This window comes from Heliangelus exortis, chromosome 2, assembly GCF_036169615.1.
Source record: "Heliangelus exortis chromosome 2, bHelExo1.hap1, whole genome shotgun sequence".
NCBI lineage: Eukaryota > Metazoa > Chordata > Aves > Apodiformes > Trochilidae > Heliangelus > Heliangelus exortis.
This window is the reverse complement of record NC_092423.1, coordinates 32,976,944-32,992,467: the sequence shown is the minus strand read 5'-3', so window position 1 is coordinate 32,992,467 and position 15,524 is coordinate 32,976,944. Positions and strand designations below refer to the sequence as shown.

Below are 15,524 nucleotides of genomic sequence, written 5' to 3'. Positions count from 1 at the left end.
CCTAAAACAAGCAGGAGTTACAAGCAGTACAGTATATTTCCAAAAGCTTTTTTAATAGAAACAAAGTAGCAACAAATATAGCAGTATTCTAAATAATTCTATCTTACCATTTAGAACGCTAACTAAAGATCTTGCAAACAGTCCTTCAACTTCACAAGTTAGTCAGAGAATCCAAAGAAGCATTAAGTTATTCCTGATTTGCTCCAGAGCATTAATGAAAGCTAGATCTTAACATTACTGTGGAACTTGGTTTACATCCTGTACATATATTCATCTTCTTTCCATTAGCAAATTAAAAGAAGTCATTCCTGATGCTTTTTTTCAAGCTTATTTTTTGCAGACTTCCTCTACTTTTTTCTTTAATGAAGTTCTCTTCTATGAAATCTCATTTTTTGCAGGAAACTTACCTGAGATTAAGTAAACCTCACATTTGAATCTCAAAAAAAAATGCATACCAGCCCTCTGAAAAAATTTCAGGCTTAAAGAGAAATCAACACACCTACAAAACAGGGTATGACAGATTATTAGGGAGAAGGAAGCATCTTTCATAAGATAAAGTTATGTCAAAGTGAGGGTTACAAGCTGTATTTTAAATGTAGCCATAGGCAGGCAAAATACACATCAACATTACATACATTATATAAAAAAAAAAAGTGACAGTAGCTTTTCAACTGTAACAGAAGTGAGACAGATTGCTACAGGAGTCCGTACAAAAAAAAAAAAAAACAAAAACAAACACACCAAACACAAAATCAATGTCCCTGAATGATTAGACTATTGCCAAAAATTACAAGGTTTAACAATCAGATTCACAATGAAGAAATTCAATACTCTGAAATGCTGTGACCCATCAAACCACCCCAAGCTTCACACAGTAAATGTTGTAATTGCCTGGGGGAAAAAAAAAAAAAAGAAAGAAAAAAAAAAAAGTCAAGAATGCAAAATCAGGCAAATGCTGCCGTTTTGTAATAGCAAATAACACTTTAACGAAGGATCTGAAACTTAAGGTACTATCTACTGCATTCTTAAGTACAACTACAATAGGACTGCTTTGAAGGTTTGTAAAATCTATAGTCTTTAAATGTCTTTCACTTTTTTAGTCAGGGAAACTGAAGCACAAAAGTGACTTGCCCCAAAGTCATCCATAAGACATCATTGCCTACATACAGCACCTCTCAGATCTTCTGGAAAACAGCATGTTAGCTTTATTTTACCTATACATAAACATGAAACTAGTTAACAGATAACATCTTAAGAATTAAACGAAGCTGAGATAATGACCAAAGAATGTCCAGTTCTAATCCCACACATGTACAGTAGAAGCCATTTATTAACCAAAGCTTTCTACTAAGCGTAATCGGATAACTCAGTGGTAAGTCAAAACACAAAAGGTTACAAGCAGAACACTGCTCTCCAGATTAACAGGAAAGATTGTGAATAGGTAACTCAGAACAAGTATTATTGCAGCCAGAAGATGTACAAAAATAAACCTCCAAACATTGTCTGAGTATAAACTGATAGTGCTGAACTCCTATACAACTGAACTGAACTGAACGTCATGCCCCAGGTATCGTATTTTTCAGCCTGCAGGGAAGTTTGGAAGTAGAAATATTTCTTAGATAGATAACAAGTAATTAAGTGTTTTGATGACTGGAATTATTCTGTCCCCATACTAATCTACTGCACTTTGTGGTATCTAGAAACAGGAAAAACATAATAATGTAACAGCTTGTACACAGACTGTTCAAAGAGCTTGAAAAAGAGCTCCAAGTGTTAAGTAAAACAAGCCATACTTACAAGCTAGGCAAGAAATGCATTTTAAAAAAAATTCCTTCTTTTAAGTCTTCTTTCTGGGAAGTGACTAGAAAAGTGGATACTCTAGTTTCATCTAGCACTAGTAAGGACCAGTAGCATTATCCAGTTAAAATGCCTCTATGAAGGATGAAAAAAAGTAATTCCTACAACACAGACGGAAGCCGCTGTGTTTCCATCTGCAACAAATTATGCAAACAGGTATCACAGAGAAAAAAAAAAATGAAAACTTTGTATTTTCAACTAAAGCATCTTCAGTACTGTCTCTCCTCTACGTAACATTCATTCATTAAGTATTAATGAATAATACTTAATTCATTAAGTATTTGAAGGTAAGGGAAAGAGATGTGTATTACTACAGGCACATGACCTGGCAAATTGTGAACATGAACATCAGTTGTGTTTGGTCTCTCCATGCTGAGATGCCAACAAGTTATGCTACATCATCAGCCAACACAGCAGCACCATCCAACTAAAAACATTAATGATTGTTATCAATTGCAGTCTTGCAGAAACAGCTGTCATTACAAGTAAGTTGACAACACTGGAGTTGTTTTAAAAAAAAAATCGGTATGATGTGTCTATCACAACCCAATTACAAGTCAAATAAACATTCACATGTATGTCCATGCTCTAAATCTATCCTGCAAAAAGAAACAGGTGGTAATGCTTAAAAGCTCAATAACATAAACCAGGTCACCACACATCTTCCAGGGATCAACCAGATGTTCACCTGACAAAGAACCCCAAAAAAGCTGTTCAAGATTGCAGACCACCACGCAAGGCATATCAGAGATCCCAACTCCAGGAATGGCAGAGGATGTTACCACCCAGGTGTTCAGCTGCAGGGAGCAGCCACTGCTCTTCTCTGGTCCTGGTGATAGCAGTGGCCTCACCTGAGGATGGGGCACTGCCTCTGAGATGCTGAGTGGCCAGGTGAGAGAGCTGCAGAGGAATAAGCACACTGCACCACAGGGAAGATAAACAGGAGGTCCTGGGAGGTCCACTGCTTGCCAAATAATGTTTTGGAAAGACTGAGGCTCATCCAGTCCTCAAACTATTGCACTTCCATGCTTATCCATGTAGATGCCAGTGACACTTCCAAAAGCAAACACTGAGCTAAGAGTGACTACTGAGTGCAGTCTGGGCAAGGCTGAAGAGCATCAGTTGTTTCTCAGTCTCTCCAGTGAGAAGCAAAAGGCTCAAAGCATACTAGATTCATCCAGAGTCAGTATGAGGCTATTTGCAGAGTTATAACTGCTACGATCACAGGAACAATGACCCATCTGAAACAGTGTGGCTGCAGTATTTTTGCCACCAAATGCAGTAAGCTTGTGAAGAAGACTTCAGGTAGGCATGGTGGAGAAAGGCTGTCACACATTTAAGAGAAGCGAAGCCACAGGGACCACCTTACAGAAGGCTCTCACACTTCCCCTGTGGAAGAGGCATGTCTTGGGATCTATCTCAAGTGCTTGCACACAAGCTCACACAGCATGAGAAGTTAACAGGAGGACTTCATCCATGCACGGCTACAGAGCTATGAACTCTCAGGAATTAAGAGTGACAATGGGAGAGCTCACATGGCTGAGTTGCTGAAATGGATAGATTACATGCTCCTGAGAAAATCCAGGCTGGGAAGTTAATAAATATGGTTATCAATCTAAGCAACAGGCTGGCTATGACACACACTGCTTTGCTTGAGTGTTAGGACAGGCAAGACCTTATGGGTAGGGATCAGAGAGCAGTCCCAACATGAGTGACATCATGCTAGGTGCCTGCTACAGACCTCCTGATAGAGAAGGGGAAGTAGAAACATCTTTCATTTGAAAGTTGAAGGACATTTCACAATTGCAGACCCTGGTACACACTGGGGCCTAAAACCATTGGTATCTGCTGGTAAGGGTGTGACCAAGCACAAGCACTCCAGGAGACTTCTCACATATTACAAGCATTATTTTGACACCAGTGATCATTGAGCCAGTTAGTGAAGATGCTCTGCTGGACCTGCTGCTCACAAACAAGGAATAACCAGAGATGTGGAAGTCAAGAGCAACCTTGACCTCAGCTACCATGAAATGGTGGAATTTTAAGTCTTGAGAAAAATGAGAAAGACAAATAGTACAGTGCAAGAACCACTATGTAAAGCTATAACACAGCACTTCAGGAGAGCTTATTTCAGCTTGTTCAAGGATCTCATGGAAGACCAGCACAGAGGGTGAAGGGAGAGCCTGTGAGAGCCAACTGATCTTCAAGGACAGGCTCATCCATGCACAAGAGGGGCCCATTCCTGAATGAAGGAATACAAGCAGGCCTGTCATGAACCAGTGTGAAGCAATTCTTTGTGACTGAGCTCAAATGAAAAACAGTACATGGAGGGTGGAAGCAGGAGGGAGTGGGAGGAATATACAGACATTATCACATCATGCAGCAGTGAAGTTAGCTAAGTCAAAGCTCTCATGGAGTTGAAGCTAACAACAGATGTGGAAGGCAAGTATGAAGGGGAAAAAACACAATTTTGTCCTCCAAAACTAAGTTACACACCAGCAAACAGATCTTTGTACAACAAAGGGCTATGCACATTAGCATGTGCTATGCACCCTTTTCTTACACATGTAAGAGAAAACAATCAGGGCTTCTAAGTGTGAACTTTAAGTCTGCTCAGTTAACAGTAAACATGATTTACATGCTGTATGAGCTTACTCATAATGCTGCCTAAAAGAAATTAATCACATGTGCTTAGCCTGATGCTTGAGATCCCCAACACAGCAGCCTGAATCTCTTGACATGGCAAGAGAATTTCTGCACCGAGAGGCAATCACATTCCAGAAATAAACACCAAACAAGATCCTATTGCAACACCTCTAGGAGCACAGACTTTCTTTAACCTGTTTGATAACCTGTTCTTTGATAACAGATACACAAACATAACAGGTGATTAGAGATTCTCTAGTCTTCTGATTATACTCTGCTAGTGTAACAGTCATGGTGCTCAGAAGGGGCATGTTTTGTTGAAACAAATACTTTGCTTTTTCTTACAAGGAAGAATTTTTATCATTACCCTTGCCATAACTTAGGTATTTACAATCACTTAGCTGTCTCTCTCTTCTTCCCAAAACAGATCCCAGTCAGGACACAGCCAGCATATATTTAGTGGACATTAGTCATGAAAAATGCAAAGGAATCAGCCTGGTGCAACAGTGAGCATGAGAGGGAAAAAAACGTTTCTCTTTCTACTTTAGGGAGGCATACGTTTTCAAGACCTGCTATCCACACACACATTCTTAATGCACACATCCCTGAAGTTGAAAACATACTGACAGAATAAAGTCAAGTTTACCTGCCAATCTTTAGCTCTCCCCACCTAAAAGCAGATCTCAAATAAGAGAACCTCAGTAGTACATCTGCACTGTAGAAGGAACAGTAGCAGAGTGCAGAGTAGGAGGTCACCCAGAAGAATTCCAACATACATCAGATGATGGGGGGACAGAGAACACTGCTCTTTAAGTAATTCCCCCTCTTCTCTTGCAGCCTCAGCCCACATGCCTCATTCCCAAGAAGCTCCACTGAGTTAGGAGGCTGACTCCAAAAAAACTGAGGCAACAGTTTAACAACAGGTGTCCAAAGTGGAAACTTCCGCTGAAGACTCTTTCAGCTAAAAAAGCTTCAAGTCTGTTTACAAGTCTAAAAATATTTTGGTATTTCAGGATACTGTCTTAGCTATACTCCCGACAAGACAAGCCTATATGCTTTCTGGCACAACTACATCTCATGAAAAATATCAGTCATCATTCTAGATCGTTTGTAGAAAATTTAAACTTCCAATGAGATTGAATAAGTAGCAGAAAAAAAAAAATCAACAGCAACTGAGTCACAGAAATCTCAAAATCTCTCACAGAAGGAATCTGGAGAGGAATATGACACACAAGTACACTACTAAGTACAAACACAGAGGCATTTGTACTCTTTTCTTAGAGTCAAGCTCCACACAAAACAATAAATATACCATTTAGATAAGTTGATGCTGAAGGACGATACAAGATGATACAAGTACAGCATTGCAAATACTTCTGCTAAAACTGGACTTGCTAGAATTAACAAGCCAGGGGTGTTTCAAGGTTACAAAGCACATCAGCATTGCTGAAATAAGACAACTTGTGCCAGTATACCCAAATAGGACAACCATTCCATGACATAGCTTTAAGTCAATTACTTTAAGGCAATGGAGTAGGAAAAACAAGATCTCAGTTCACATTAAACAGCTGTTCCTCAGTGGAAGTCACAAAAGCATCTGGACTGTCAGATACAACACTGCAATATTCCAAAATGTTACTTCAAGCAACATGAAGGTGTATAAAGGCTATAGAGCTCTACTCATGTTACATTTAACAATTCACAGAGATAACACTAATTTCCATAAAGCATAATCTCTCAATCTTTTTTGCACAATTATGAAAATGGAATAGCCTTCCTGCTGCACAATCCTGGCACTGTCATTGGAAGAATAAAACATTTACTCTTCTCTGTAGATGAAGAAATGATAAAGTAACTATGAGTCATACTTGAAAATGACTGAAGAGACTTTCAGAAACAAAGTTTTCAAAGACTTACTTTCTTAGGCATGCTGACATGTAACTGAAATGGCTCCATCTACTGGTTAAAGTATACATTTCCTTTGTCCTGTCATGCTCTCCACTGCAGCAAATTTAACTCCCAGTGAAACAAGGAACTCATAGGGAGCCAAGCACAAACTAACACAGACTCTTACTCAGATAATCCATTTTAATAACCACCGAGATATGCCAGCAAGGTAGATTTGGGATGCTTGCATAATTTATACTTTTTCTCAGTAACACAGAAAGAAGCTTCTAAGATGTTGGGAAAAACTTCCTCAATGAGACTGTTGTGTTTATTTTAAAAAGTAATTGAACGTTTTCATTTACTGCTAACTGTGCAAATGTAAACTTCGAAACACATATTTATGTGTTTCCATAGAAGAATCAATAATTTCATTTTTGTGCTGAGACATTTACTGATTTGCAGGATCAAGTAGTTTGTGCTGCTTTTTTCCGTGTGCTTATTTACAAAAACCTCTTTTGAATCACTATTTCAAAACACGAGCTAGACAGCTAGAAAAAAACTTGAAAATGTCTCTGACCCTTACAATTCCAGAATATGCTACACCAAAAGCATGACAGTATTCTTTGCAGACCTTCTCTGGCTAAATTCAAGTATATTCAAGTTACACTCTGTGTTCTACAAATCAGTAGTTATAGTGCAGCTCTATTTACTAAGTACTACTTCAGGGCCACTGAGCATCTTGTGTAACAGGTATCCTTGTGTAAAGGGTGTTTATATTCAAAAGACAACAGCAATCATGACATGTCAAAAGTCACCTACAGAAGCAGATCAATAACATTGATTATAAGGCAGCAGCTACTCAACTTGCAGCTTATTTTAGCCAGAAAATAATACTACTGAGATGAAGCCTAATTAAAGTTCTCAAGTAACACATGAAGTTTTTGACAGTTATGGTTAGCTTTGAGAAGTCAAAAAGACTGCAAGCACATACAGTTAATAGCAATTTACAGTACTCCACTCAGAGGTGATCAGTCATTGCCCACAGTTCACTGCATGCTGCAAGTTGTACGAGGTATGCACCCTACCCAAACAGCATGACACAGAAAAGCAGCTTATTTCTCAAAAGTCTGAGATTCAAGTCTGCACAGTTATCAAGCTAGCAAAATTCTCTCTCATCAGGCACTGCCACACCAGTTTAACTGTATAGCTTTAACTTGTGGAGAGCATGTGTTCAGCCAGATGCCATTAGTGGGGGAGGAGAGTTTCCTGCACAGTCCTCAATTATGCAGTCCAAACATACCCTCAGTTACCCTTGTCCTGCCATAAAGGAAAAACAACAGTTCAAGCTTACCATGTTAATATGAAAAACATGGACATGTACCAGCATAACATTCTTCAGAGATCTGTCATTTGACTTGCCACCTTACTGACACGTTAAATAAGAAGGCAAATAATCACACAAAAGAATAATTTTCACAATGTATTTTCTAAAATAGCAAATCATCCAAGATACATAGAAAGATAAGTAGTCAATTGTGAAAAACTTTGTTTTACTGTACTGATGCTACTTACGATCTTACATACAAAGTGTCACCAAGGTAAAGGGAGACACAGAACATATTTTCAAAGGAACTGTTTCAATAACCACCTAAGAAGTACAACATAGCTAGACAAAGTTACCAAGCTATCTGAAATGCAATACGTGGACCAAAGCTTAGCTCAGAAACCATTCACTCCAGTCTAGCTGCCACCGAACACCCGATTCTCCCTTGAACTTCATTCATTAAAATGAAGTTATATATAAGATTTTTCTTGAAAAGGCACTTTGTTTCTTTCATTAGTAAATTGATGAAATTGTAACTACCAGCAGATTCTGATAATTTGAATACTTCCCATGAATTTGTGTTTTGTGTTGGTTTTTTTTTTTATTTCAGGTGGCTCTGATGCCTGTTACTCTACACTCCTCTGGGCCTTCACAAGTTTTGTCATGGATTTGAGAAGCTGGAGTACCACACATTACCCTGTTCATTAAAATGATGCTTCAGTGTAAAGGAAAGGACAGTTGAGGCAATGATGTGTGATAGTCGAGACAGTTGCACCTGAAGGAGCCTTCAAATGAAGCCTGAACTGAAAGTCCAACGCTGTCATTGAAACACAACTACTGACAGGGAAGTCAAAACCTACCTGATAAATATGCATGTGCAGCTGTTAAAAAATAGAAGTGAGAGCCAACCATGTAGCCACTTCAGGAAGTGCACAAGGACACTAATGCCCTCTTTCAGTGACATGTGGCAGACTATATTACTGGAATGCTTGGATCAGGAAAGCCAGGAGAAGCCTGGAAATATGCCCTTCTCCAACAAGAGTCCCTTTCGGTTCTGCCATCATCTACAGTAGCACAGTGATAAGAACAGATTTGTTTCATTGAAAGAAAAAGAAACAAACCCATTAGTTAGCCACACCTCATACTGTAAGACCTAGGTAGACATTTTATGATATACATGAAGTAATATCAAATCCTAAAGAAAACGTTTCTACTTCTATTTTTCCTTTAAGAAAACAAAGTTTTTGAAAATATGACCTGCAAAATGCCTAGAGACAGAACTTCAGCACAGATTCCTTGAAATGCTACTTACAGCTGTTGCAAAGAATCACACCAAACTCCAGTAATGAACACCATCAGGACAACAGCTAGAACCTAGAACCAAGATCACTGGTACCCAGTATTTTAATACCATTACTAATACCATTACCAATACTAATTTTAATACCGTTACTTTAACTGTCAAACTCTCCACTGTATAGACAGCAACGTACTAACACACTCCACTCCTATTTAAATAAGCCAGAAAGAAATTACCATAAGCAGCTGTTGAAGGAAGAGGAGAAACATGTCAAGCATAAAACTCCACTTAACACTCTCACAACCTCCAGCTATATTCAACTCAGACTTCCTGAGGCTGTTGCTCAGCCATTCACTAACTCAATGTATGTCTTTCCATGCTTGTCCAACCTTCTTTCCACGAGTAACTCTTCTGTATACACTATATAGCAAGCATACCTGTGAATTCCCTACACTGAAGAAAGTACCATTTCCTTTCCTTTGTTCTGAACCTATCACCTAACTCTAATTTGATTCTGTGCCTCTTCTTCCATCTTCACTTTCTCCACAAGAGTTCTATAGAGCCTTGCTGTATGCTTGTCCCATGATCTCCACTGGGTTACAAGTTTTACCCTGTTCAACCATTTCTCATCTAGGAACTAATTCATATCTTGTTGCCCTTGAGTGAACCTTTTCCAGTAACAATGCTTCTTTTCTAAGATGAGAGGCAGAAGCACTTACAGTACATACGGTTCATAAGAACCAGGAATTTATGCAGTTACATATCTTTTTCATACTGCATTCTCTATCCCAGACTTTCTGATCATCAGTCTTTGGTTTTAATAACTATATCAGGCATTTATTTCACCTCTCCCTTCCAACTTTTATGTACACATTGGCACCAAGTAGTCTCCTCAAAATACCGATGTCTGAAACACTTTAGAATTTTCTTCTTTAAAACTGGACCTAAAACAGAAAACAAGCAAGGTTAAAGGGTACTTTCTACTTTTGATGAAATAAAACCAGTGGGGGGAGAGCTGACTGACAGAGATGCTCTTCCACACACAAAGCACTGGAGCTTATTTATTACACATCTAGCACTACAACAACCACAGAAGCACCTGAGGAAGGAAGAGAAAGAAGCATCAGTGAGTTCTTTGATCATGCTTTTGCATGTTAAAGCTGCAGCACTAAGGCTCTCAGATGTGATGCATACTTTCTACAAAGTCCTCTCATCTGACAGAGGTGTTTATTTCAGAAGAAGCTGTGCATACATCAGCAGTTTCAGAAAGCGCTGCCAGCAAGAAAGTGGCCTGTATTAGTAGAAGCACAGCATCAGAAAAAATTAAGTCAAGCTGCATTCCCCAAAATACTTTTATTTTGGATTACGTATCTTTCGTGAATAAAAATAATTATGTTTTGCATACAAAAGCCACAACAAATCCAACACTGCTACACTATGTAACTGCCCAAAGATCAGCGTGTCCTGTATTTCCTTTGAGCCATTTACTTCATGTTTTCCCTATAATTTTTTTTCTAGTTCCTAATAATCTTTCCGCTTCTCACTGTTCTAACCATTTGAACTGTCTCAGCTGCAGTTACTTCTTGAATACACTTTGGCACCAAGGTCAGGCTCCTGACGAGTTGCTGCTGTTGCAAGGAAACCACTCTGGACCACTCCCCTGAGCACCTTTGCTCAAAACACCTTGTACAGTAGTACAGCAACTAATGTACCTGTCCCAAAAGCCCATAGTTAATTTATGTTACAACACAATCTAAATGACTCCTGCTGAGCCTGAGAAGGTGTGCTCAGGGCAAAGTGACTCTCATGAAGTCTGCAATTCTCTCTTCATTTGGATTCACCTGAGGGTAACCATTAGCATCTTCCACTTTAACCCCATAAACTTGAAGCCCAAAGCTTTTGCAACTTGCTACACACAGTGTAGCATCTCTTTCCTAGATGTGAGTATTCTCTGGCCAGCTAAGAATAGATTCCTCCTACTGAGAGGCAAGGTAGTTTGAGCACAAAATTAAACCTATCAAGCACTCTGCTCTTAGCAAGCATTTATCTCGAACAAGCTAACATGAATTGGGTAAATGCCCTTTTGGGCAGTGGAGACTAGAACAGATCTATAAAACCTTGAGAGGTGAGGCCATACATTTATTTCTGAAGCCAATGCACAAAGATTGTAAGAATCCAAGGAATTTGCAAAACCCTCAGACCTCTGGGCCACCAAGTTATCAACGCTCCTGTTATAACAATGGAAAGACACACTGATGTCACAGGAAGCTAGTACTTGGTTAGAATGCCAATTTTATCAAAGGTGACTCAAGTCTTCCCTTGAGGAGTAGCGGAAAAATGATGAAAACACCCGTTTTTGGTGTTATGTCTCCTGTCTGACACAGCACTCTTTGTGTCACACACTACACATCTCTCCTCTTCAGGCACTGAAAACAAGTCCCTGTGTGACACCTTTTTGGAAAAGGCCTGGAAGGAGAATTATCAGAGTAAGGGCTCAGAGGCTCATTAACAAAATCCAGACCTTGAGTCATCTGAAGGGAGGGGAAATTACAACTGTGGAACCACATGTATTTTTCAGTAGCACAGGAAGTAAGGCAACACATGTCTGCTCCACTTTGCCGCCGGCTCGGGAAGGAAATGAACCCAAGCTCCGTAGTTTCATCCATCTCCCCCTAACAACACTCTCGTTCCCCTTCTCCCCCCCCCCCTTAAAACCTAGAAATCCGCCGGGGAATCGCATTCACCACCTGACCCGACTACGCGGGGGTGCAACATGAGGACAAGGAGCGGCTCGCTGCTTGCCATGTGTGCGCACTTCACCCTCGCCCAGGAACTCGTCAGCGAGCGGGGCCGGGGGCAGGCAGAAAGGCGAGGCCAGGGGCAGCCGCACCGCCCACCACCACCACTACCGGCGGCGGTGGCGGCGCAAGCCCCGCGGGGTTCTCACAAAGGGACAGAGAGAAGGGAAGGGGGTGAGGGGGAGAAGAGGAGAAGAGGAGGAGAGAGGCGGTGGCAGCGGCAGCCGCCCAGCGTAAGCCGCGGCGGCGCCCGGAGCCACCGGCGGAACAAAGGCTCCGTCCCCGCCGCCCCGGGGGAAGAAGGAGGGGGGCGGGCACGGCCGCGCGCACGAGGCCGGCACGCGGGCACACCTGCACCATCCCGCCCCGAGGGAAAGGGGAGGGGGGAGCCCCGGGGGGCTCAGGTACCGGCGGCGCCGCTTCCGCGTCCCGCCGCCGGCGAGGAGTGAGGAGACAGAGAGGGTCCCGTCTTCCCCCCCCCGCCCCCGCCGCGTCCCACTCCCCCGACACAAAAAGGAGCGGGACGTCCCGGCCCCGCCGAGGGCGCGGGCTGCGCTGCCCCGCAGCGGCCCTTTGTGCGCCTCCGCACCACCCCCTCCGCTCCGCTCCGCACCCCACCCCACCCCTGCGTTACCGTGGTGAGCAACGGTCTCATCTGCTCGCCCGCCCGCTCTTCTTCCATCGCGGCCCGGAGAAGATCAACCGGGAAAGGAACGCGGAACGGGAGCCGGACGACGGCGAGCTTAGGGCTGGGGTTAGAACTCCGGCGGCTGAGCTGACTGCCTTAGAGGCGGAGACAGGCAGGCGAACGAGCGAGCGGGCGGGCGGGCGGCTCCGCTGCCCTCAAGACGGGGCAACCGCCGCGACTGCTCCGCCGCGCCGGGGGCTGAGCCCAGAACCGACTCGGCGAGACCGCTCCCCCCGCCCCGCGCGCGACCGGCAGCGCCGGCAGCCAATGGGAGGGCGCCCAGCGCCTGGCGCGTCGACGCCCCCACCCGCCGCGGCCCCCCGGGGAGGGGGCGGCTCGCGGGGCGCGGCGCGGAGCGGTTGCCGGCGGAGGCGCGGAGAGGGGATGAGCGGGGAGGGGGGGGTAAGCGGTGAGGTTACCCCTAGGGTGACCCCTCACCCCCTCCCGGGCTGGGGTTGCCTTTGGGTAGGTAGGGAGGGCCACCCCCGTCTGACCGAGGGGCGCCGGTCCCGGTGCCCGGGTAGCACAGCGCCCCCCGCGCGCGATGGCAAGGATCGAGCTGCGGGAGCCGGCGTATGGAGAGCGGGAGCCGTGCCGGTGGTTGCGGTTTTGAGGATTGGCGCGCACAGCCTCTCCCCCACCCACCCCCCCCTTCTTTCGCACTTGCTGGTAACTTCTGCCAAGCTTTTACCACGCAAGCCGAAATTTTCCATGCCAGGTGTCTGCCTCCGGGTCTTTTTTTTTTTTTTTTTTTGGAAAAAGAAAGTAACCAAAGTAATTCGGTCAGTTCCAAGAATAGTATTATTTGCCCTTGCATAAATATTCCAACCATCCTTTATTCAGAAGGCTGGACGGTCGGATCAGGGGGGGAGAAAGGGGTGTGTTTGGGCGGTGGTCAAGGTTTGGCTTTCGGCTGCCTCCGTAAAGCTTCGCTCCAGTAAAAGTTTGTAGGAAGAAACTGGTGTCTGCAGTTCTCCGGCAGAGATAACCTTCTGCTTCTCTGCCTCTGTGAAGATCACACCCGCCCTGGGCACGCTTTGAGTTCTAAAACACCTTGTCCTGATAGGACTGACCATGCACACACACAGCAGGTGGCCCAAACCTTCATGTTCCCTGTCTTTGGTAACACCCTGATGTCACCCTGGGGGTTCTCCTTTGTTCAACATTTTTTGGGGGGAGGCAGGGGGTGTTATGAGATATGGCCTAAAACCCTGCCCAGCCTGACTAACTAGAAGCACCCATCATTTACCGAGGACCTCTGGGCTGCGTTGCCAGGAAAGGTCTGATACCATACATGCAATGAGCTGAGGTGCACCAGCTGGTGCCACACAGCTCCACAAGATGGGCAGTACAGACAATACCCAGGTCCACTCTTGGGATGCTTGGGGCTTAGTGCCTATTTGTTACACACAGCATCTGGGTTCTGAATGGCTCTGAAGTGTCAAAAAGGAAACATCAGTGATCCCAGTTCAGGGCCAGTCACAGTTTGTCATCTGAAAGCGACAAACGTCTGGATGGCTCAGTTGAAGAGAAGCGCAGAGTTTTCAGGATCAGGCTGGGATCAAGAGAAATGCAGCATAAAAAGGAAGGCAGGCAGACCAACACAGAAACAACACAGTGAAGACAGACCAAGGCAGGATTAGACTGGGTCACAAGCAGGCCCTCTCACTTGGAGAAGAGAGAAGCTGGTCTTATCAGTAGCTTTAGAAGCAGCAAATGAAAGGAATGTGTGCATCACCAAACACCGTGCTGGACTAACAACACTATAAAAGGAGGCTCTGCAGAGCCTGTGGACAAAAATGTAAACCTGGCTGTGGAGTGGAAGCAAACCAGGCTTCTCCTGCTATCTGCCAGCAGGAGGCTTAGAACAGCTGTGGAAGCCTCCTTGCCTCGGAGGCTGGCCACAGCATAGCAAAAGGCTCTGAACCTTTGCCTGAGAGTGGGCAAGAAGAGCTGGTTGGTGACCAGTGGTCCTCTCTGTGCTTTTCAGGAAAGGGACTGGCAGAGACATACCAGTCTGCGGATTAAAATAGTTCCAGTTTCTCCAAACAGAAGCAGATGTCCTGCAGGAACAGCAGGTGCACAGACTGCTGGATGTCATTGGACATGGATGTAATCCTTGCCAAAAGTCCAGAGCTCCTGACCCATACAACTTGGAGGAAACCTTCAAATGCATGACTTGGCATGGGTCAGCACCAGGTCACTATAACCTGTACTTTGAGGAACAGATCATTAATGTAAGCTACATCTGTCTAGTTGTACTGAGGAGATGAAATAAGGCAACCTGTGTGGAACCAATTGAACAGGGAACAATCTTAACACACTCTTCAAAGGTTATGCCCCAGATCAGATCTCAGATGAGTTTGAACAGATAATAGAAATAGAACACTGTGTACAACCACCGCAAAAATAATACCCTTGGTATAAAGTAGCTTGATACAGCTGCAGTATAACTGTGACCCATTATGTCCTTTCCTCTTCCAGGAACAGTACTGGCAGAGTTTCAATTCTGATCCACTGCCGAAAATCATTTTGCACTCAATAGCATGGGTGTAGTGGGGGTGGATTAGAACTTCAGGTCCTACATAATTAGTGGTAAATAGGTGTCCTGGGAGGCAGATCACAGAGGTCCTCCTTTGATACTGGGATGCACACAACCCATCCTCATGAGTACAGAACTTACCCATTCTCTGGGGACTCAGCCCAGATAACAGCAATATCTAAAGTAAGGACTTCTTACAATGTGCAGTAAATTACAGTATTTGGTGAGGTTCCTCACGGGACAGTAGACAGATTGTTTCTAAAAACTCAGAGTGAGAAGAATATTTATTCCATCAAAAAGGAGCCTACTGACATTTAATGCCAGCTAGGTTTTGGCATTAAAGGATGTTCCTTTTCCATTATCCTCTTGACCTCTGAAGAGGATTTCTGGAGAGGGATCTCTGATGAGGTGCTCTATCACTCATTTCCTGGCATCAGAGGATAACCAACAGACAAATGAAGGTGCAGTAGGGCAGTAGGGCC

General features: G+C 43.7%; 1 protein-coding gene across 1 annotated transcript in view; it reads right to left on the bottom strand.

The window, feature by feature from the left end:
- SLC4A7 (solute carrier family 4 member 7) overlaps nt 1-12,621 on the bottom strand; it is a 94,091-nt gene extending 81,470 nt beyond the window's left edge. Inside the window, exon 1 of the mRNA XM_071735467.1 lies at nt 12,447-12,621. Within this exon, the coding sequence (XP_071591568.1) occupies nt 12,447-12,494 (48 nt within the window). The 5' untranslated portion in view covers nt 12,495-12,621. The remainder of the gene's footprint in view (nt 1-12,446) is intronic.
- Nucleotides 12,622-15,524: the final 2,903 nt, after the last annotated feature.